Source organism: Gekko japonicus, unplaced genomic scaffold (genome assembly GCF_001447785.1).
Source record: "Gekko japonicus isolate JY-2015 unplaced genomic scaffold, Gekko_japonicus_V1.1 scaffold2900, whole genome shotgun sequence".
In the NCBI taxonomy this organism is placed as follows: Eukaryota; Metazoa; Chordata; class Lepidosauria; order Squamata; family Gekkonidae; genus Gekko; species Gekko japonicus.
Genome location: NW_015177102.1, coordinates 166,377 through 190,244, shown reverse-complemented (window position 1 = coordinate 190,244; position 23,868 = coordinate 166,377). Strand labels below are relative to the sequence as shown.

General features: G+C 44.3%; 1 protein-coding gene across 3 annotated transcripts in view; it reads right to left on the bottom strand.

Annotated features, from left to right (window-relative positions):
• Positions 1-1,602: 1,602 nt before the first annotated feature.
• Positions 1,603-23,868, bottom strand: part of PPP2R5E (protein phosphatase 2 regulatory subunit B', epsilon) — a 130,205-nt gene continuing 107,939 nt past the window's right edge. For 2 of the 3 annotated variants that reach the window (XM_015428295.1, XM_015428293.1), the window contains exons 9-14: positions 23,738-23,791; positions 23,594-23,644; positions 21,452-21,571; positions 17,030-17,157; positions 7,151-7,252; positions 1,603-2,683 (exon numbers count right to left, since the gene is read on the bottom strand). In XM_015428295.1, coding sequence (XP_015283781.1) covers positions 2,584-2,683; positions 7,151-7,252; positions 17,030-17,157; positions 21,452-21,571; positions 23,594-23,644; positions 23,738-23,791 — 555 coding nt within the window. In that variant the 3' untranslated portion in view covers positions 1,603-2,583. The remainder of the gene's footprint in view (positions 2,684-7,150; positions 7,253-17,029; positions 17,158-21,451; positions 21,572-23,593; positions 23,645-23,737; positions 23,792-23,868) is intronic. The other variant, XM_015428294.1, reaches the window with a different exon arrangement.

Here is a 23,868-nt window from a genome sequence, read left to right as displayed (position 1 = left end):
CGTACAAACAACCCCCCACATGCAGCCAGTCCCGACTTAGCCCTGAAATCTGCGGCGGGAAACGAAAGCACGGTCAAGATTTTAAAAAAAAAGGTCTAAGGGAAATGTTTTGTTATAAATTTATTTCATCTTCAGTATTTCAGCTTGCACCTTTGCTCCAGCACTTTTGAAAAATAGAACGTTTCACCGAGGGCGGCGTCTGCCGAGTTTACATTGAGTCCCAGTCAATGTTCTTAAAAGAGGCTTAGCTTAATCCCGTTGAACCATGTTGTGTTTGGTGTGGCGGATGACTAGTTTCCTTCTGTCCCACCCCCCACCCCCAGAATTAACAGCGTCAAGTTTTTGTTTGGTTGGGGTTGTTTTACAAAGCCATTGACTTTACAACATCCATACATGAAGACTTGTGTGTACAAAACTGACCTGATAATCCCAAAACAGTAGTCAGTCAAAAGGGGGTTATTTTCTCCCCCCCCCCTTTGGCCTAGAAACAAGGAAACCTCAAATTCTACCTCGTATTTAAATGGCAAGAAGAAAGGGGGGGAAATATACAAGCTTGTATTTATACTGTAACTTCTATCGATAGCGACAGGTTGTAAATCCATGTTTGCAACTATCACAAAAAGACTCATGAACACCAATTCAGCTTTATACTGTTGAATAACGGCTGGATCAATGGTTTAGGATTATCAATTCATTGTTGTCATATAACAGTTCAAAAGCATCCTGGAGAAAAATCCTGAAAAAACACATACCTTACGGTATATAATAATGCACCTGCATTAGCTAAATATATACTGTACACAAGTCTCGTCAGCATTTTATCTACCAAAGATGTGAGATTCCACTTTCAAATACAAAGCAGATAGCCAGTAATGTATACTTTATAATACAGCTCTCTTCCCTTCTCTTTTTTTGTTTTTAATCTTAAACAGTTTGGTCACAATGCACCTTTGATAGAAAATCAATTCAATTTTTTTTTAAACTAATACTTAGCTGATTGGGATTGCTAGAATTACGGGGTATTCTCCTCCCCCCCCCCCCCCAGTAGTATTTTTAGAACCATTCTGGTAACAAATACAGTCGTGAGGAATGAGCGTCCAAGACCGGAATGATGAAGCATGTTACCCAGAATCCATTCCAGCTCAAAAACCCCCAAAAAGAATAGCTGTGATGAAAAACAGTATTCAAGTCACGAATGTGCCACTGCATTTTTCCTCCCCAGAAGCTACATCCTCCCCAATACATCCCTCCCCCTTTTTTGCTGGAATGTTTAATAAAGCCATATTTTAAAAAGGCAACAAAACTTCAAAACATCCAAACTTTTGCTCAACTCCCCACTCTGCCCCCCAGATATTAAATCCATGATGACCTTTTGAGATCCATCTCATAGATGTATAGCAGGAACTCCTTTGCATATTAGGCGACACACCCCTAATGTAGCCAATCCTCCAAAAGCTTACAGAGCTCTTCTTACAGGGACTACTGTAAGCTCTTGGAGGACTGGCTACCTTAGGGGTGTGTCGCCTAATATGCAAAGGAGTTCCTGCTACAAAAAGAGCCCTGGCTGTTTTCCTTAGCTTTTTTTTTTATATATATAATTAATATTATTTCCAAATGGCCTCAAAGAAGACGTATAGTAATACAATAATTTAGCCTCATTATTAACTAACACAAACCTGGTCAAGTTTACTTAATCGACAGTGTAACAACTAATACTGGTCAGATACTGAAGTCTGCGTTGTCGCCGCTGCACACTTGGATAACGGTCGGAGAGGTGAGCTTGGACGTGCCATCAACTTGATCCACTGAGTACTCCGAAGCACACTTCCCAATTCTGTTTATAACCACTTTTTTATATTTATTTGTCATGTTCACACTGAAGGAGCACCAAAGCAAGTCTGGTACTCAAAAAAGATGCTTTATACCAGAACAAAACTCTTAGCATTAAAGGACCCTAATTTTTCTTTTTCCACGGCCCTGATCTGTATAAACATTCAACTTGTGAAGATGTGCAAAAAAAAAAAAAAAAAGATCCCCCACTCCCACCCTGCCTCCCACCCCAAAAAAAGTCAAATTACATCATAGTTATCCAGAGAAGATGTTACACAAACTCATATGAAAAATGACAATCTCTCTTTTTTTTCCTCTTTTACTATAAATACATTTAACAGTTTTAGCAGAAAGACAAGCTAGATTTTTAAGATTGTTCACATCTGAAGTTGTATTACTCTCTGCTAATGATAAATAAGGGACAGGTCCTGGCGATGGAATTCGGACACGGCAATTTTTTCCCCGTCAATGGATCTTTCTGAAGACTGGTTTTAAAGGAGAGGTAAAACAATGATTATTTTTGCAAAGTTCTGAGGAAAAGTCCATCCGTTGTCCAAACTTTGGATTGAAGTCCTTATTTTTTTTTCCTCCCCCCGTTACTTAGAGACAGATATATACACAGGGCTGTTGTAATAATGAAACAAATGTGAAATCTACTGTAAAGTTGCACAATACAGAAAACTGTTGCTCCATCTTCTACTACATACATGTGTGACTCCACAGGATCGTTAACATTGCTGCTCTCCTTTTTTGTTAAGTCGGAATTATTCCATCCCGTCTGAGCCCCCTCTTTAATTCCAGATCCTCCAGTTTCTTCCATAGTTCTTCACGTTCTTTCTCTTTTTTCTTCTCACTAAACAAAACAAAGCAAAGCAAAAAAAAAAAAAGGCATCACTGACACTGAATTTCTGAAGAACTTTGTCGTTTACAACAGTATTGCTACACAAAGAAACGAAACAGTGCTGTGGACTAATGACGGCCGCTGAGTATTCTCGGGTTTACCCCCTTGGAAACATCCTAAATTACACACGGGGAACACAGCGGCTTCATAGCTTCGTGTGTTACGACCCTAGCTGGTGGTGTCCTTTGGCACCCAGTTCTACTTAGAGCCCTCTTGAGTCTTGCCAAGACAGAACGTGTACTCAAATCAACAGTACTGGCTCAATCTGCTGATAGGTCTTGCTCTCCTGCGCTTACTGGAATATTTTCTAAGCCCAAATCGATAAAAACTGCCTTGACAGCTGGAAGTCAATAGAATGAACACATTTTACAGATCAAACTCACCGCTGTAGGCTTTTGAAAAAAGAAGGATAGGTTATCTTTCCTGTACTAGAAACCCACATTGTTTGTCATATGCCTTCAAGAATAGTGAAGGTCATGATGAAGTCGAGAGAGCTCTTATTAGCCCATATTTTGCCCACCATCTCATTATTCTGCCATCCTTACTCCAAGGAATTGAGCCTGGCATACATGGCTCTCCCTCCTTCCAAACAGGTTAACTGGCCCAACATCATCCAGTGAATTTTTTTTAAGGCTGAGTGGTAACTTGAACCCAGGTCTCACCAAGTCCTAGTCAGGAACCTAGACCACTGTATCATGTTGGACCCATCTTATTTTTCTCTGTATTTAATCCTTTAAGGAAGGACTGTATCAATCAGAGCGTACAGAAGAAGAAGAAGAAGAAGAAGAAGAGATTGGATTTATACCCCGCCCTTCACTTGGAGTCTCAGAGCGGCTTACAAACTCCTTTCCCTTCCCCTCCCCACAACAGACACCCTGTGAGGTAGGTGGGGCTGAGAGAGCTCTGACACAAACTGCTCTTTTTCAAGGACAGCTGTGCCAGAGCTTGTGACTGACCCAAGGTCACATCAGCAGGTGCAAGTGGAGGAGTGGGGAATCAAACCCAGTTCTCCCAGCTTAGAGTCCGCACACTTTCTAATCTCGTCTTCTTTATTTTTTTATTTATTGGTCATATTTTTATACCGCACCCATCTCCTGTGAGGCCTTGGAGCAGTCACAAATGTTAATGCTTTATGATTAATTAGAACCACAGTTCTATCATCGAGATCGGACTAAATTACACCACAGGAATTATCGATGAGTAGAAAAATGCCTGACCTCAAATTACCGTGAAGCAGACACAATGATATTTCGCCAGTGGTGGAAAGTACTCCCAGGTTGCAGCAGACTTACCGCAATCCTGCAGGGCAAGGGTCCTCAACCCTTTAGAGCCTATGGGCACCACTGAAATTCTGATACAGGGTGGTGGGCGGGCGCCACCAGAAAATGGCTGCCACATGAGGAGGAGCCAGCTACAAAATGGCTACCGCAAGAGGCAGAGACACACACAAAGGGAGTCAAAGTGCAGGGAATAGAAGCAATTTTTTACACTGGGAAAGAAGCGTGTAAGAGGGAACAATGCCAACATCGTGCTGGCAGCTGCCACTTAAGCTCCACCTACTTTCTAAAAATGCTTGGCATGGCAGCTGCCACTGAAACCATGTCATTTTAATGTGCCTAACCAATCAGTGGCCAATCAGAAGCCCTGCTGGACAAGAGCCACTTAAGCTCCACCTACTTTCTAAAGATGCTTGGCGTGTATTAGAAAAGGTGCCAGGGGGCACCATGGGACTCACAGACACACAAGTGGGGGAGCCAAGCCATAGTGGTGATTCGCCATTGCTTACTTCTGTGTTGTAACCCTGGACTTCCTTGGTGGTTTCCCATCCAAGTACTGATCAGGGCCAAACTGGCTTAGCTTCTGATAGCTAATGAGATCAGGCTAGCCTGGGCCATCCAGGTCAGGGTGATCGTTCTCTAGTTCAACCTTTATTTCCGCAACCTGCGAGAATACTGATTATCCTAAGACAAATTTCCTAGTGAGAACACAGCTGTTTGAATTTCCGTTATTTTGGATACAACAGAAAGTTAGGCTCTGCAACATGCATTCAAATGTGTTCAGTACAATCCTAGCTCTGCAATCGTATGATTACTTGAATCCCAGTGAACACAATGGGGCCTGTTCCTCAATAACGTATATCCTCTACTTGAACACCGCTTTCTGTTTCGGTAAGAATCATGCAGTTAGTGCAAGTGGGATCCACACAACTGCGCCATTAGTTCTATGCAGCCAGCCAGGAGAACTTCAGGGACTGCAGCTTCTCATGCCACATAAGCAAGCTGTTTCTGAAACTGAGTGGACTTTCAGAGCGGACTGTGATACGGAATGGGGCCTAACTGCGCTGGGCTCACATGAGCTCGAGAGTAATTCTTTGGATTCTGGCCACCTAATCTCAGAGTTCCAAAAACCAATTTCATACCTCCCCCATGCCGAAGTTTCCTCATTGGTTTCACCTGGCCCAGAGCAAGGAGATCTTAGAGACCCAGAGGTACCGGCTCTGGGAATAGTTGTGCATACACAAACAGTGCAATCTGTTTTTAAATCGTTGTTCATAAAGCGTTCTTAATTGTTTTTAAACTGTTAATGTATGTGCAATCTGTTTTTAAATCGTTGTTCATAGATCGTTGTTCTTAACTGTTTTTAAACGATTAATGTATTTATATTATGGTGCCAAATGGCTTTGTGATCCGCCCTGAGCCCACTTGTGGTGAGGGCAGAATATAAGTTAAATCAATCAATCAACCAACCAAATCAGTGAAGCCTTATCTGGACTATCTGAGCCTAGCAAATACAGACAATTGTTTCAGGAGGGGTCCCAAACATGGTGTCAATGGGCACCGTGGCACAGGCCCGTAGCTACAGTGGAGCACCTCATGCCCCGCCCCCCATTTACCGTCCAGGCCTCCCAACTTCCCATCCAGCCAGTTTTATTTTTCGTGCGTGCCATGGCCACACCGAGCCAGCGCCCTACCTTGCCTGCCGGTGCCCTCGTCTCTCTCTCTCATCACTTTTAAAAAACGTTTACTCTCTCGTCACTCCTGACACAAGCTGGGTGTTTGTAAGCCACTCTGAGACTCCTTTGGGTAGTGGAACGGTGGGGGTATAAATCCAATCTCTTATTCTTCTTGTGGCAGGCATTTTTTGCTTATATATCCACCACCTTGTGTCAGACTGGATGGGCCACTGGCCTCCTCCAACATGGCTTCTCTTATGTTCCTGTGTTCTAACTCCAAAGGTGCCCATGGGCTCAAAAGGGTTGGGGATCTCTGCTCTGGGAAGATTCAGCTCCAGACACAACCAATAAATCAGTACTGGATGAGTCTGCCCGTTTCTTGTGTCGTATTTGCACCTAGACCCATCGTGTGTCAACCTCCAGAAGCTCTCTGTCACCTAGTGTGGCCCTGGCATTATGCAACCATTCCTGCCCGGTTTAAATTTATCATGAGCCATCAAAACAACCCAGACAGACCAAGCGTGAAGTGTACAACATCTGGGTCGGTCCACTAGTTCACGTTCTTTTAAAAAATGGAAAAGACCTTCAGAGCAGTGAGCCTGGCATTGGAACTCAATGGTGTCACGGGCCTCCAAAGACGTACGAGAGGCTATACTAACCTAACAAGGCTTGATGACATACAGTACCCTTCGCTTTGCTTGTGGGAACCCCGAGTCTCACAAAAGGCACGACTTTCACCAAGTCGCAAACTGCCCGGAGTTCCCGAAGTTTCCTCATTAGTTTCACCTGCTGCTTTGGATAAGCTGAAATTTCAGACAAGAGATGATGCGCTATAAAACCGGAGATGGACGATCAAGGAAAAAAGACAAGAGAAACATTTTGACTGAGGTGGGGAGGGTTGCAACTAATGGACTATACATGGATGGCACTTCTTCTGGATCCTGCCACGGCAAAGCCTTGGATGTATCAAGAGACGGGAGAAGGAGGAAGAGTGAAGAAGGGACTGAAAAAAGGGGGGTCACTTTGCTTGGAGATTTCAATCATCTCTGATGAGAGTTGCTGCTTCAACTCATCGAGAAGTCCCACACAGGACATTACCTTCAAGCAAAGTGACAGCTTAATATTTTTTCAAAAAAACAAAAAACAAAACTACTATTGAAAACTCTTGATACATTTAAGTCTTTGATACAGTGCCAAAAGAAGTTCTGTGAGGAATGCAAGTTCGCAAGCTACGCAATGGGTACTGTATCTCATAAAGGGGAGGTGGGGAAAGAACCATCTATACATCTTGCAAGGGCCAGGCTAATGAGCATGCGGGGAGGGGGGATGAAGGCATCGCAATCAATCGTGTGTGGGGAAATTATGCAGTCGCTGCCAAGTGTCAAAAAAACCAAAAAACAAACTCAAAATAGCAGGCCTTATGCACAGCTGACCAAAACAAAACAAAAAAAGCTTTAAAAAGTTACCGCTGGCGATCTGACTTGTAAGTGGCCGTCAGCTCGTCGAACATGGCGCTGTTCATTTCCATGAATGCCTTCAGCACGTTGTATACTAAAGCCACGATAGCGCTGTGAAACGTGAAAGACAAGAATCCATTACTTTGCACTTCAAACGGGAGGCAAAAGGCTGGATGGCATGACACCCCGTGGGTTGCCACCTTCCTCTGCCACCACTCTGGACTTAGGGTCCCTTGGGAAGGCCCAGAGTACCCTCCCAAGCCCAACTAAAATTGCCCCTTTTAAGCTGAGAAATATAGGCGTGATGACCAGGCAGAGAACATTAAAAAAAATGGTTTATTAATACAGTAATGAGGCAAGGGAAAAACAAGACAAGGGGCTTAAAATATATATAACAGTGTCTAAAGGTAAATAAAACAAATCTAACGCGGCTACCTATTTCTCTTAACTGGTTATTATTCAAGGCCCACAGCCTTTTATACCAGGCCTGTGCCTGTACTCTGTGCCAAGTGAGGGATCTTTCTCTCAGACCAAACTGTCCTCTCAGTTTAACTCTGTGAGAGAAAAGAACGCAGTTTCACAGCCCACAAAATCTAAGTAACAATTTCCTCATACAATCCCCAGACACCAATTGGTTACGACCGGAGCCAAGCATTGTGGGGACTGTAGGCGGTGTCTGCTTTCCACTCCCACACAGGTCTCCTGGGCCTAGGCCTCACTAGGCCTTGTCTCCCAGTTCTTCACAGATCATGACAGGGTGGATGCTCTGATCTGTTATGTTTGCAAGGGTCAAGTTCCTCTGATTCCACTGCTGAGGGAGTGGATAATCAACACCAATTTAATTCATTCAAACTGAAGGACTCAATCTTTTTAATTAACCACATTGCACAAATCCAAGCTTGGGGGGGGGGGGGGGGGGGGAGAGAGACGGAAGCAAATGCTCAAGTTTTAGAAGTTCCTGACTCCATTACGAACTGAGACCAAATAGGCGTCGGCTGATGCTGACCCTCCCTGACAGCCTCTAGCCAACAGAGTTATATCAGGATCAACTACAAGTGTGTATAACATGTTTCCTTGTATCTGAGATGTTGTTAATGCACCTCTGCAACAGGGTAACGGGGAGAAACAGTTCCCCCAGATCTTGACAAGCCTACTGGAAAATGAAGAAGAAGAAGAAGACGAGGAGGAGGAGGAGGAGGAGATTGGATTTATACTCTGCCCTTCACTACCCAAAGGAGTCTCAGAGCGGCTTACAAACTCCTTTTCCTCCCCCTCCCCACAGCAGACACCCTGTGAGCAGTGTTCCCTCTAAGTTGAGTTAGTGTGAGCTAGCTCACAGTTTTTTAGCCTCCGACTCACACATTTTTGTCTTAGCTCAGGAAGGAGGGCTCCAGAGCAAACTAATTGATGCAGTAGCCAAATCACTCGCTCACAACTTTAATGCCAGTAGCTCACAAAGTAGAATTTTTTGCTCACAAGACTACACAGCTTAGAGGGAGCACTGCCTGTGAGGTAGGTGGGGCTGAGAGAGCTCTGACAGAAACTGCTCTTTTTTCAAGGACAGCTCTGACAGAACCTGTGACTGACCCAAGGTCATCCAGCAGCTGCACGTGGAGGAGTGGGGAATCAAACCAGGTTCTCCCAGATTAGAGTCCACACACTTAACCACTACACCAAACTGGCTCTTTCAATGGAAATACATGTTCCATAGATCCCTGTGCCCAGGATGGTGCCTTGACTCTGAGAGCCCATAGTAAGGATTCTCAGCCATCGGGTAAGTTTGGGAGAAAGGGGGTAGGGAGAAGGCCACGGAAACTTCCAGACCCCATCACACCCGTGATGATATCATCCGGTCTTAGAATGGGACCAAAAATAAATGAGCATTCCAACATTGCTAAGGTTAGTTTCATATTTATACATATATATAAAATCCATTTTTTTAGGCAAATGACCTCTACTGGCAGGGCACTGCCCTCTGAACCCACTGATAGCCTTTGCCCTCAAAACAAAAGTAAAGAGCCATAAAAACACTAGGGGCTGTTGCGGTTCTTAATTCCAAGAGAGACATCTAAATCCTGCACAAGTCTTGGGCTCTTCAGCTTGACGCCCACTCGCCCAACTTTGACAGATTTCCACCTCTTTGACAGAAAGCAAACGTTTACTTAAGTGAGTCACCGCTAACCATTCGAGATATTCCCCAGAAAGAACAGGGGGTGTGATCAGGAAAAGACGAACACGCTCAAGCAAACATGGTAAATAGTCCAGTTCACATGTTATTCTCTCTGAATACTGAATCTGCGCTTTCTCCATGAAAACAAAACACAAGCAAGCTCAGTTCTACTCTACAACCGTTTTACTTCATGTGTTCGAACCTCTTCTTCGAGTACTCCACAGACAGAGTGTACAAACCCTTTTGCTCCCTTTTCAAAAGTTCTCCCGCTGCATGTTAAAGAGGACTAAGCAGACGTGAGAATGACCCTGCTTTGCTGGCAGTGGCAGCTAGACAAGGCAGGCTCCCGATGAGGGGCTCTTCCAAGCCATCTTCTCCCATACTGAGGGTGCAATTCTAAATGAGGCACTTAGGGCATTTTAAATGCTAATGAAAATAGTGGGATACGGTGTGCTTCTTTGGACTGCGTGCCGTTTTTCCTCTGTTTCCTCTCTTAAGCAACAGGTTGGGTTTGGGTCTTAATCTCAAGGTGCAGATGCAGTCCGCTGAGTTTGCATCTGGACAGAATTCTATGAATGCCACCCCGAGTTCCCGAGAGGAAATGAAGAGTGTAAGATCAGTACATAAATGAAATTGTGCCATCTTCTGTTTCAGGGCAGCCTTTCCAGTTACAACCGATGAGTTAAGTAGGGCATAAAGTAACTCATTCTACCGACTATCGGCTTGTCTTACGTGGTAGCTTTGCAACACCATCCTAAACAGAGTTACCTCCTTCTAAGCTCATTTACCTCTGCTCAGGATTTCACTGACAGAACTGAAGATCTAAAACGTCTTCATCTAGAGCAGGGGTGGCCAAACTGTGGCTCGGGAGCCACTTGTGGCTCTCACACACATATTGTGCAGCTCTCTCTCTCTCTCTTGCTCTCTCTCTCTCTTTCCACCTCTTTCATTCTTTCTTTCCACCGCTCTCTTTTTCTCTCTTAGACAAATAAATATCATTAGCAAACAAATATCACTGGATAAATAACTATCATTATCAATATCAGTTTTTACCCTTTTTTTTTGGCAGTCTCATTTAATGTTAATAAAAAAACCAAATGTGCATATTTTAAAATAAAAACATGCATGTAATATTTGTTCATGTTTTGTGGCTCTCAAACATCTGACAGTTATTCTATGTGGCTCTTACGCTGAGCAAGTTTGGCCACCCCTGATCTAGAGCATAACTCAGAATTTGCCCCCGAAGTCTCTACCTAGAGACATCCAGCATCGAACCACATGCACTCACTCCAAACTAAAGTTCCTCTTCTAAAATATGAACAGCCCACATCTACGGTCGCTGTTATTTAGGTACGGGTGTTGATCTAGAATTTTTATTGAAATGCCTTTCTCTTGAGCATCTCAGGACTCAGGACAACCAGGCATCAGGATATATAATAATGAATTTTGTAAGGGAAGAAGGCAGCAGCAGCCACATCCCAATTCACAGGGTGGTGCCTTTTCAGAATCTGAAGCCCTGTGAAGCAACAGCAGCAAAAGAAAATAAGTGCTCAAGGGAAGCCAAACCCCAGAAGCCACTGCCTTGGGAGAGAGAAAATATAAGAGGCAGTAAGACCAACTGAAATGCAGAACTCACGGTATAAAAGAAACAATGGAGGGAGGAAAAAAATATAGTAAACTGCAGCAGAAGTCCCAAATGGGACTGGTACCAGTGCCCAGAAAATGACCCAGAAATCCTCTTCCCTCACATTTGTGACCCAGCATGGAAGCCAGCACTCCCTGCTGTCAGATAAGGGTGTCCGTAACAAACCCCTGGGGACCTCCAAGGGTTTCATTAGCAATACTAGGCAGTGGGGTCATCTCTAGTTCCTTTGCTTCAGCTATACAGACAGGCTGGGACAACAGTATTAAGAAAGCGGAAAAGGGTGGGTGGGGAATTTAAAATTATAGGGGAAACATGGAAAGAGATGAGCAGTTTACATGCGGAAAGAGGAGGAGAGAAATACACATCATGTAAAACACCGCTTCCTGCATTTACATTATTCCTTCATTACACTTGGGTAAACTTAAATTTGACAGTGACATATTATGCAACTTAGAATCATAGAAACATAGAGTTGGTAGGGACCTCCAAGGTCATCTAGTCCAACCCCCTGCACAAATCACAGATACTCCCCCACACACACACTCCCAGTGAACCCTGCTCTGTGCCCAGAAGAGGGAGAGGAAAAATCCTCCAGGATTCCTGGCCATATTGGCCTGGAGAAAAATTGCTTCCTGACCCCAAAGTGGCAATCAGCATTTCCCTGGGCATGTAAGAAAGGGCCACAAGAACTAAGCACTGAGGCAACCCTTCCTGCCCTCCCTTCTCATGATCTTCCTAAATTCACAGAATCCGCATTGCTGTCAGGTGGCCATCTAGGTTCTGCTTGAAAACCTCCAAGGAAGGAGAGCCCATCACCTCCTGAGGAAGCCTGTTCCACTGAGGAACCTCTCTAACTGTCAGGAAGCTCTTCCTCATGTTTAGCTGAAAACAATTTTGATTTAATTTCAACCCGTTGATTTTGGTCCAACCTCCTGCGGCAACAGAAAATAACTCTGTACCATCCTCTATATGACAGCCCTTCAAGTACTTGAAGATGGTTATCACACATCACCTCTCAGTCGTCTCCTCTCCAGGCTAAACATACCCAGCTCCTTCAATCTTTCCTCACAGGACTTCGTCTCCAGACCCCTCACCATCTTTGCTGCCCTCCTCTGGACACGTTCCAGCTTGTCTATAGCCTTCTTAAATTGTGGTGCCCAAAACTGAACACAATACTCTAAGTAAGGTCTAACCAGAGCAGAGTAAAACAATACCATCACTTCATGTGATCTGGACACTATACTTCTGTTGATACAGCCCAAAATTGCATTTGCCTTTTTAGCTACCACATCACACTGCTGACTCATGTTCAGTGTATTGTCTACTAAGACCCCTAGATCCTTTTCACACACACTACTGCCAAGACAAGTCTTCCCTATCCTATAATTATGCATTTGATTTTTCCTACCTCGATGCAGAACTTTACATTTATTCCTGTTAAAATTAATTTTATTTGTTTTAGCCCAGTTTTCCAGACTGCCAAGATCATCCTGTATCCTGACTCTTTCTACTGTATTTTCTACCCCTCCCAATTTAGTATCATCTGCAAATTTAATAAGCATTCCCATAATTCCTTCACCCAAATCATTTATAAAGATGTTGAACAAAACAGGTCCCAGGACAGATCCTTGAGACACTCTTCACTCCTCTCCAAGAGGATAAGAAACCATCCGCAAGCACTCTCTGGGTGTGCTCTGTCAACCAGTTACAGATTCACCTAACAGGATCCAAGCCACATTTGAGTTCACTCGGTTTATTTCCAACTGGGCAAATGTGTGCTCAAAGAGACCCTCAAGAGTAAGTTTAAGAAAGGCAGGATCTTGTCTTTTTCTAAGTTCTTAATGATCTATGGGCTAGATCCCACAGAGAATCTCTGGTGATGGAAAGGATTTATTCTGAGAAAGCAGAACTTCTTTGACTCCCAGTGCAGTCCAAAATGGCTCCTAGGGCACATGGGGCCCTGAAGAACAACACAGGGGGAAATAAGTGGGGTGGGGGAAATCAACCCACCCTTCCATCAGCAGATATCTATTTACTTAAAAACATCTTTATGCCGCCTTTCCACCACCGAATCCAGCCCCACGTGCTGCCTCCGCTCCGCAGTTCTGTCTCCTTCTCCAGACTACACTGAATAAACTGAGGCTTACTGGCACACTGTTGCGAGTAAAGGAACACATGAAGCTGCCTTATACTGAATCAGACCACTGGTCCATGAGCATCAATATTGCCTACTCAGACTGGCAGTTGGCTCTCCAGGGTCTCAGGCAGAGGTCATTCATAGCACATATTACTGCCTGGGCCTCTTTAACTGGAGAAGCAGATGCTCTACCACTGAGCCACGGTCCCTCCCGTGGAACTCAAGTCAATCCTATTAAAGTTCTATCCAAAAGGGTACTGATGTGGTTCCAACTAGCAGCAAAGGGTGTAAGGAAACATATAACTGTACAAACGTAAGAACGTAAGAAGAAGCCTGCTGGATCAGACCAGGAGTCCATCCAGTCCAGCATCCTGTCTCACACAGTGGCCAACCAGTTCCTCTGGAGGGCCAACAACAGGGCACAGAGGCTGAGGTCTTTCCCTGATGTTGCCTCCTGGCTCTGGGATTTGGAGGTTTAATCCCTCTGAACATGGAGATTTCCCTCAGTCACCATGGCCAGCAGCCACTGATAGATAGGTCTATCTAATCCCCGTTTAAAGCTGTTTATTCCTGTGGCTACCACTACACTCTCTGGCAGAGAATTCCACATTTTAATCACTTTCTGTGTAAAGAAGTATTTCCTTTTGTCCAGCCTGAGCCTATTGCCCATCAACTTCTTTGGATGCCCTCGAGTTTTAGCATTTTGAAAGGAGAAAATTTTCTCTATCAACTCTCTCCACCCCATGCATAATTTTATAAACCTCTATCAAGTCCTCCCTTAGGCATCTCGTTTTCAAACTGAGAAGTCCCGGACTCTCCAGTCTTTCCTCATAGGGAAGGTGCTCCAACCCCCTGATCATCCTGGTTGCCCTCTTTTGTACTTTCCCCACCTCTGCAATGTATACAAGGAGGATATGTATTCTTGTGTCCTGGCCCCACTGCTGGACCTCCTGATGGCACCTGGTATTTTTGGCCGCTGTGTGAGAGAGTGTTGTACCAGATGGGCCATTGGCCTGATCCAACATTCGGCTTCTCTTATGTTCTTATGAACTCTTCTTGCTAATGATTAATACTTTGGCACGTCTCAGAATTTCTGACCCACAAACAGCTGCTATGACCACCACCACTGAATTGTTACACAGCCCTCCGTGCCATTTGCACAAAGAACTGCAACGCACTGACTTCTTTGCTCCAACTATTTCAGGAAGACGGCTCTGTTCAGACTTTACAGAAAGAGCAGGTTCATAGCCGGGGGGGGGGCACTCCTGGATCCCGGCCTACGGCTGGAGGCTCAAAGTCTCATTTATGGCTCCTTTAGTGAGCCCGGGTTGACACAACAGCTATGACTGTTAACCTGAAAAGCATGATTGGCCACCATAATCTCTGCTATGATTACATCCCTTTTAAGCTGTCTGCCCAGTGAGGGCTCTTAAGAAAACGGGAAGACACCTCCGTAGATTGCCAGCAACATAAACTTTAATTCTCCCCCCGCCCACATACATCCTTGGACAGTATGATCTGTCCCTCCTCCTGCTTGAAATCCTCCAGAGGAAACTGACCCCAGGTAAGTCTGACTGCAGGGAGGCTCACTCTGTTCCTCTCCCTCTCTTCCTTTTCCCTAATTTTTTTTTCCTCCCTGGCTTCAACCCTGCCAGCTCTCCCACGTCCTGATCTCCCCCTTCTTATGGGCTTCAGAATTTTGTCACCCTAAGGTCTAAAAATTAGTGCACTGGCGCCTGCTAGCACACTTTAGCAGGAACGTTGCTCTGCGCTAGGCCTAAATCACTTGTTATGCCTTCAGGGCTTCGGGAACAGTGGTCACTTAATCCAGGAGATCCAATCCAAGTGCCAGAGGAAACTAAGCAACTATTGCCGTGAACTTCACACACATGAGCACAAGTTCCACTGCAGCTTCAGAGTAAACATGGTCAAGATCTTGACTGTTTTGGAGGACTAGTTATACTTTCATCCCTGTTCCAGAGAATGTCCGTGGGGTTACTCTATTGAATAGTACAGTACAGTTAGTGCTGTATATTATGATCCAATTATGTGCTCTATACACAGCAACTTTCCCAATCATTGTAGGGTATCCCAGAAACATACTTCCTGCATAAAGTGGAGGTAAATAACTGACACGCTGATAGGCAAACAGTTCTGTGTGCCGCTAAATGTTTAAGAACATTCTGTTTCATTCAAATCCAGTTAATGCTGTCATTCCTACCAGCAGTGCCTCATTTAGAAGTCCATATTTGTAACAAAGAATAAGGTTGTAGTTAACATCAATGAAATTAATGAAGTTTTCATTGCTTTGTTCTTTGCATATATACTATGCCGTTTTATTACATCGCTCCCCAATTTTGCAACTCTGTTGCACTGTTTGTATAGTACTGTTATATTGTGTGTATTATCCTGTTTTGTGTGTAGAGTCCAAAGTTTATAACCCAGTTTCATTCACTGCTGGTGGTATGTCTTGTATTCTTCTTATTTTATGGTTTTTAATTACGAAACCACCTTGAGTCAGCAAGAAAGGCAGACCATAAATGAATTAAATAAACAAAATATTTGTTTACCTTATCTACAGTCTGCCTTTCTCACTGGGACTCAAGGCTGATTACAGAGAGTGAGTCTACCCCAGGGGTGTCGAACTCATTTGTTATGAGGGCCGGATCTGACATAAATGAGACCTTGCTGGGCCGGGCCATGTGTGTCATAAAATAGCCATGCCAGGTAGCGGAGATATAAACTTTATAAAGGACACAAACTCAAAGGGGTTTTTTTATATACTTAAAATAAAAACATGCTTAAAACATTAGCACTCTTGCAATATTTTGTTTATTTAGCAGTATCTGATAACTGACACCTCTTGCTCTGAATTATTGCATCAGAATGTCTGCGCTGTTGCAATCTTGAGTATGCTGTTCAAGAGCGTATCTGTAAGCTGCAAACCTACTTTTGATTTATCAACATTCACCACAGAAATCTCATGCTCAGAGTTCTGAGTCTAGGACCCAGGGGAAAACATGAAATGGCTGAGCGACAGAGAGAGTCTGGCGAAGCAAGCTATGATGCAGCAGCAGCAACAGAACGGGAAGCAGGAGATGGCCAGTTCCAGTGCGGGCCTGAAAGAAGCCCTCCGGGGGGCCTGATCTGGCCCCTGGGCCACATGTTTGACACCCCTGGTCTACCCAATCAAAAAGCTGGGGCATTCAACAAACAATGAAACAGGATTTGGGTCACAGGACCAACAAGAAGCCTAATAAACAGAACTGAAGCAAAGCATAAGTGTTAACATGACACGCTAAACAATGCAGAATTACAAAACGGGAGCCAACCCACAGCAAAACTGTGCACAGTAAGTACAGACCGCAGTCCCCAATGATATAACCAAGTAACTTTGCGAAGCCATTTGTACAGTGCTACCCTACTGCCTGTGTAGAAAAAACCTTTTGAATAATTCAGTTTTGCATCGTCTGCGAAAAGCCAGGAGAGGGGGGGAGTCTTCCCGACCACCTCAGCCTGGCCATTCCACAAGGCGGGGGCCACGACAGAGAAGGCACCTGCATGAGCAGTTGCTGATTTCACCCATTGGCAGGTTGGCACTTGCAAAAGGCCCCGCTCACATGAGCAAAGCTGTCATGGCAGAGCACAGGGGGAGAGACGGTCTTGCAGAAATGACAGTTCCAAGTCCATGAAGGGCTTTGTATGTAATAGCCAATACTTTAAACTGAGCTCAGTAACTGATGGGTAGCTAGGGGCATGATTGTAGAATGGGGAATGACGTGCATATCCCGTCTAGCTTCTGATAATAGCCAAGCTGCGGCATTGTGCCTGATCAGAGATGCAGTATTCAGCTGTGAAGAGTAATATGGTAGGAAAATAATCTATATACAGAAAACGAAGCAGGAAACAAAATGAAACAAACACAAAAAAACTCACGGATTCCAGTGCTCTTTGGAAATCCTGTACAGACTGGAAAACATGATGGGAAGTATTACGTTGGAATTCTCCTCTATCAAACTCATGATGTATTCATTATTCCAATAGTACAGTGCTCTTTCAGCCACCTTGGAGAAAAGGGGGAAAAGCGTACTCCTTGTCATTTCCAAAACTCTGTAACACGTCCAAGTTAAAAAACAAAAACCACACCACGAAACAGGTACATAGCACGGAATTTCAGCATGCTGGGAGAGGGAACCTTTTCATCTTTTCTTCAACACGTAAGGGTATGAAAACGTGAATCTGCCTTATACTAAATCAGACCATTGGTCCATCAAGAGGTATTTACATCGCCTACTACCAGATCCTTGACTGGAGAGGCCAGGGATCAAAACAGGAATCTTCTGCAAGCCAAGTAAATGTTCTACTACTGAGCCACAGCCCCTCCCCTAACGTCTGAGGGAAAATTTGGATGTTTGGAATCAGTTAGGAAAACAGGGTTGCACTTACCTATAACTGTTGTTCATCACGCTGCTACTGTGTATTTATGTTTATTTATTTTATTCGATTTATACCCCGCCCTCCCTGCTGAGGCAGGTTCAGGGCGGCTTCCACAAAATGCATATATAAATACAATAAAAATCCATCATAAAAACAATCAAAAACCACAAACAGTTATCCTAAAGTGCTGGAACAGTATTCAGATTCAGTACGCACACATGGCTACTGCGCAGGCACACAGGCCAGCCGATGGAAGGTTTTTATAGTTAGCATAGCAGCAGAGTGGGAGGAGCCCCTCCCAACCAGAGCCTATCCAGCTGTTTCCCACCTAAATGGTCACGTGCTCTGGGGAGATGTGTGCTTACACAGTAACAACCCGATGAACAACAGTTACAGGTAAGTGCAACCCTGTTTTCACTGTCGCCATGCTGTGCAGTCCCACATGGGAGACTACAAAGCTAAGTGTTCCGGAGGTGGGGGTGAGCATGTTATTGAAAAGAGACCGTAAAATTGCCGTCCCCACTGGTGTCTCCCTTCTTGCGTTCACATCCACAGAGTAATGTCTGATAAAGGTGTCCTCAGAGGACCACATGGTCATCCACGTCCAGGAGAGGTAACACCTCGTTGAAAAGCGGCCGATGGTGCCTGAGCTTTCATGGAATGCGCGTGAATGGGCAATGGGCAAGATATGCCAGTCTGCCTGCCGGTAGACATTTTTAAAGGCAGAAACGATCCATCTCAACACTGTCTGGGAAGATGCTGGACCTCCTGCAACGGACCAGTGAAGCAAATGAATCATTGTGGAGAGTGTTGTATGGAGCCCCTTCCCCAGAGCACATGACCATTTAGGTGGCGGAAAGGCTTGATTGGCTCTGGTTGGGAGGGGCTCCTCCCACTCTGTTGCTATGCTAGCTACAAAAACCTTTTGTTGGCTGGCCTGCACACGAGCGCACTACCCGTGTGGGACTGCACCGTACAACAACAATGAACACTTTTTGATTGGTAAAATATTCCATTTGTCTCACTGCGAAAGCTAAATTTGATATGGAAGTTGACGCAGACATTTGCTTCTCTTCAGACAGAAAACATTAAGCATAGCAGCACTTTTGTGATGGATAAAGTTACAGTAGGTGCTTCTGGAACGGATAGCTCATTAAAAACAATCTAACATGCTAGAAAAATGGTTCCCCTCATTAGACAAAACAGCACGAAATTTAATTAATACACACCTTTTTAAAAATCACAGTTATCACAATATTATGGCATATTAATGAGATATATTGTGGTTAATCATTGGGGGCAGACTCTGTTTTCACTCTTGTATATGTTATTACTGATGTTACTCACAATGATATTATGTAATATTCCAGTGTGTGCTTAGCTGTAAATAGTTATGAAGAGTCTGCTGTTACAGTTTTGTATTTAATTGGTTTGTTATACTTGCATTTTATAAGTTTGAATAAAAGTTGGAAATTTTTAAAAAATGCATAGCAGCACCATGGCAGCTGCACCTATTTTCAGATGCTCACGGCACAGATAAATAGCATCCTTAATATCCTTTTAAGTGGATACTTAAAAATGTATTTCTTTATTTACTTTGCAAATACAAGCCAAGCAGCCAGCATGGGCTGCAGTCCCTTTTCAAACACATTCCACGGTACACTCAGTGGCTTGCTACCATGTAACACATAAAACCATCTCAGAGCCAGACACCAATTTAATCATGAAGTCCCAATTCTAGGGCTCCGGTACACAGCTCCAGGGGTTAAATGTGACCTACTCTACTACTTAACTATGAGGCATTTTTTAAAATCGCTATGTGACTTACAATACTATTCTCTTTTGTTTGTTTTTTGCTGTAAAACGTTAGCTCAGCTACCACTTTGGAATTCTTAATATCATTCCACATGCCGTGAGTAGGAAATGTGTCAAGCAAGTTATTATGTCCATTTCCCAAGAACAACAGAAGATGAGATTCAGCGAGTTTCTCGGGGTCACTAAAGGAGTCCATGATAGATGTAGGATTTGAACCAGGTCTCCCAAACACCCCAGTCCCTTCTATGACTATGGGCTTCCCTATGCTTTGTACTGCACCCATCTCATTTGGAAAATGGGATTCTTGTTCCCACACCTCTGGTGAAGGCTGAGAGAACTGAAACTCCTTTTCCCTTCCTTGGAAATGCTTCCCCCCCCCCAAATGTGTCCCTTGCAGAAGCCCTCAAATTGCATAATGGGGTAAGGTTTGCATTATGGATAAGGCATCTTCCTTCCATAGCCATTGTCATCTCCGCTGCTTACTTCTTTATGGATTCTGTGTCATGTATCCTACCAACCCAATGGAGTCAAGATGGGAGACTTCGTCCTGGCTAAGGAGCCTTCTTCTCACAACTAAAGCAACTATTTCAGTGGAACAGAAGGATCCTTAGGCTGAAGATGGGTAGCCGTTTTAGTCTGTCTGTAGCAGTAGAAAAGAGCAAGAGTCCAGAAGCACCTTAAAAACTAACAAAATTTGGGGCAGGGTAGGAGCTTTCGTGAGTCACTGCTCACTTCTTCAGATACAACTAGAATGTGAGTCCATCTGTCCTATATATTGGAAAGCAGAGTGATTTCAGATGCCAAATGACATTAGCAGGCAAACGATAATAGCAGGTGTGATTGGGTTAGCTGTGGTATGCAGAGGGGTAGCAGGCGTGGAGAAATCAGCATTGATAATGTGACAGAAAACCTAGATCTCGATTCAGTCCAGGTGAATGCATTGTCTTGAGCTTCATTATCCGTTGCAATTCAGCAGTCTCTCTTTCCAATCTCCCCTTGAAATTCCTTTGTGAGATAACTGCTACTTTTAGGTCAGCAACTGAATGTCCTGGAAGGTTAAAATGTTCCCCCACTGGTTTTTAAATGTTGTGGTTTCTGACGTCAGACTTATGCCCATTAATTCTTTGTCGAAGGGACTGGCCTTAGGCTGGAGGAAAACTCCCAACTTGGCACCAACAGAAGAGACACTTTATTTGGAAGGAAGAATCTTTAGGCTGCAGAAGCCTAAGGCAGAATACATGCATGCAGGATGCACACAACCCCCATAATTTTATTCCATATTATTATAGTGTTTCAATTCTTCTGTTGTTATTTGCCTGAAGTTGCAGATAATTGGGTCAGAAATGTGTAAACAAGAAAAGAATCCATCGCCTTCCCTTCAGTTGGGAATTTTTGTCTTTCAGAATGTCTTCTACATTCTAAAGTTTTTTAATTTTTTGGAAAGCAGTACTTGCTCTCACAGACAACTTCATAGATGCCTCCACCATGACCTGGATAGCCCAGGCTAGCCCAATCCCGTCACATCTTAGAAGCTAAGCAGAGTCGGTCCTGGTTGGTATTTGGATGGGAGACCACCAAGGAAGACAAGGATTGCTACCCAGAGGGCAGGCAACGGCAAACTACCTCTGAACATATCCTGCTTTGAAGACCTTATGGGATCACCATAAGTTAGCTGCCACTTGACAGTAAAAATAAATAAATAAAAATAGATGTTTCCAGTTAAGTGTACCATAGTACATTAGGAATTGTGACACACAGTGAAGGGCTAAATATGGGCAAAACATTTTTTAAAAAATGAAATTAATCATTTCCCAGTTATGTGTTTCATCTCCCTCCCCCAAGCGATTAGCTTTCCCTCACTGGAATTTCACTTGCACGTTCTTGTGTAAGCACAAGTAAGGTGCCTGTGGGAAAACTCCGGAGCAAAGATCTAGTGGAGCATTGTAAAGGCTAAGTCGCTCTGCTTCTCTTCCAACTATTGCCCTCTGCTCTGTCATAAGTTACCCTCCCCTGAAGTGCCTTTAATTTTTCAGTATGGTAATGAAGCTTCCTATACATGCTTGCATACAACAAGTGGTTAGTCCCTGAGCTGAGTGCAATACTGACCTGAAAGTGCGGGCTAGAGACACATTTAGCTATTTGTTTAAACAAGGGTTCTTGAATTTTGACAAACTGCGACGGTTCAATCACATCCAATATCTCCTCCAGTTCCCCAAGGAACATGACCTAGAGATGCAAAAGAAATCATTAAGTGCAGAGTTCTTCTGCTTCACGGTTGCTCAAACGGATTCTGAAAGAAGCTTCAACTCAACTTCTGGTGATACAAGCACAGACACAATGCACAAAAACCACATATCACTTGTAGAGGTGACATCTGCAGCTGCCTTCTTCCTGGTTTTGCAAATAAATGCTGATTTATCTCTTAAAGGCATAAGAGTGCACAAGCTTCAGGCGCATTGAAGATTAGGACAAAAATTAACCACCTGACCTCCAAACTATTCACTTCCAAGGAGAAGCAAATATTTCCAACAGGTTCTTAAAAACCTTTACACTGTTAAAAACTATGGCGGTTGGGCAGCATACTTTTGTTCCGGATGGTACTAATGTGGCAGCCATTATTTTATTCTCCCAACAGTATGCATGGTGAAGCAGCTGCTATTCAAAATCCTGGGATCAGGCTTCTGACAGATTCTTCTGTTTAAAATAAAGGATTAATGACATCTTAGGAGTTCTGGCCCTGCTGGTGGACCTCCTGATGGCACCTGGGTTTTGCCCAGTGTGTGACACAGAGTGTTGGGCTAGATGGACTAGCGGTGGGGGTGGCGGGACACAAGACTACACATATTTGGGTAGGCTGTTACAGACCCTACGCCTTGATGATCGAGGCTGGCCAACTCTCAGAAGCTACACGGGGCTGGTCTTGGTTAGGACTTGGATACGAGACCTCCAAGGGAGTCCAGGGTTGCTATGCAGGGGCGGGCAGTGGCAAACTACCTCTGCTTGTCTCTTGCCTTGAAAACCCTACATAGTCAGCATAAGCGGGCTGTGACTTTAACAGCATTTTCCACCACCACCGATTCTTCATAACTTCACACTCTGATTTGGATGGCCCAGGCTAGCCAGATCTTGTCAGCTAAGTAGGGTCAGCCCTGGTTAGTACTTGGATGGGAGATCACCAACGAAGGCGAGGACTGCTACACAGAGACAAGCAATGGCAAGCCACCTCTGTTTGGGGGGGAGGGGGGTTGCACTGAAAACCTTACGGAGTTGCCATAAGGTGGCTGCAACTTGACGGCACTTTTCCCCACCACCACATGCCATGCCATTCTTTCACTAGTCAGAAGGAACCTTTAATATGGAAGGTTCCCCTTGCTCGAAAGCCAGTCAAATCTGACTCTGGGGACAGTGCTCATCTCCGTTTCCAAGCCAAAGAGCCAGCGCTGTCCGAAGATGTTTCCATGGTCATGTGGCTGGCATGACTGAACGCCAAGGTGCACAGAACACTGTTACCTTCTCACCAGAGCAGTACCTATTTATCTACTTGCAATTTCTTGCTTTCGAACTGCTAGGTTGGCAGGAGCTGGGGCCAGAGACAGGAGCTCACTCCATCTCGCGGCACTCAGGTCTCGAACTGCTGAACTACAGACCTTCCAGTCTGCAGCTCTGTGTCTTAACCTCTGAGCCACCGTGGCCCTATTTAATATGAAACATCTGATTAAAAAATCATCCAGGCACAGCCAGGTTCATTCTCTGGGAACTATAACATTATATAAAGCCATCATTCCAACATTACGATTTCTATACGTACGATGATGTTCCTTCATGTTGGGCTGGAAACACGCTGGATGTTTCTGGATAGATTTTGCCTGGATGTTCAAAGTCTACTTTCATGCATCTTTGGGACGGTTCTCCCTTCTTTGGAAAGCCACGCAGTGCTTGCTTTTGCAACAGCATGTACTTTTACCCGTCACACACACAAAGTTTGCCCTGCGGCTGCCTTGGTAGCTGCTGATACTTAATACTTTGCAAACCGAGGGTGCTTAATTTTTCACGGTGGTTTCCATCATCGCAATGATATCAGATAGGTCACTATTATTCCTACTGCAGCAGACTGAGAACTGAAGCCAAGGGGCAGAGGCGTGTCTGTTGAGAAAGTTCACGACCAGCATGCGGCCAGGCTCGTTCTTACGAGAGCAAGTTCAACCGGAACCCACGGGGTTAGGTGAAAGCACTGCCCCTTCAACTCACCTCTTTCTGACTGCAGGTTTTCGGCCAGAATTTCATTAAACCTCTAATGACCTAAATTGAAGAAGAGAAGTTCAGGAGATGGTTTAGGTACAGAAATGCTCTGCAAAGTAAAATGCAAAGTAAACAATAAATATGTGTACTTACAGGCTCTGTGAGTGAAGGGTCTTTCTCCAGAAACTGCACTATGCAATAAGCCAACTGCAAAAGAGAAGGGGGAAAATGTGAGTTAATATATTTCACGGAAATATCCATCCTACAGAGAGAGACAGACAGAA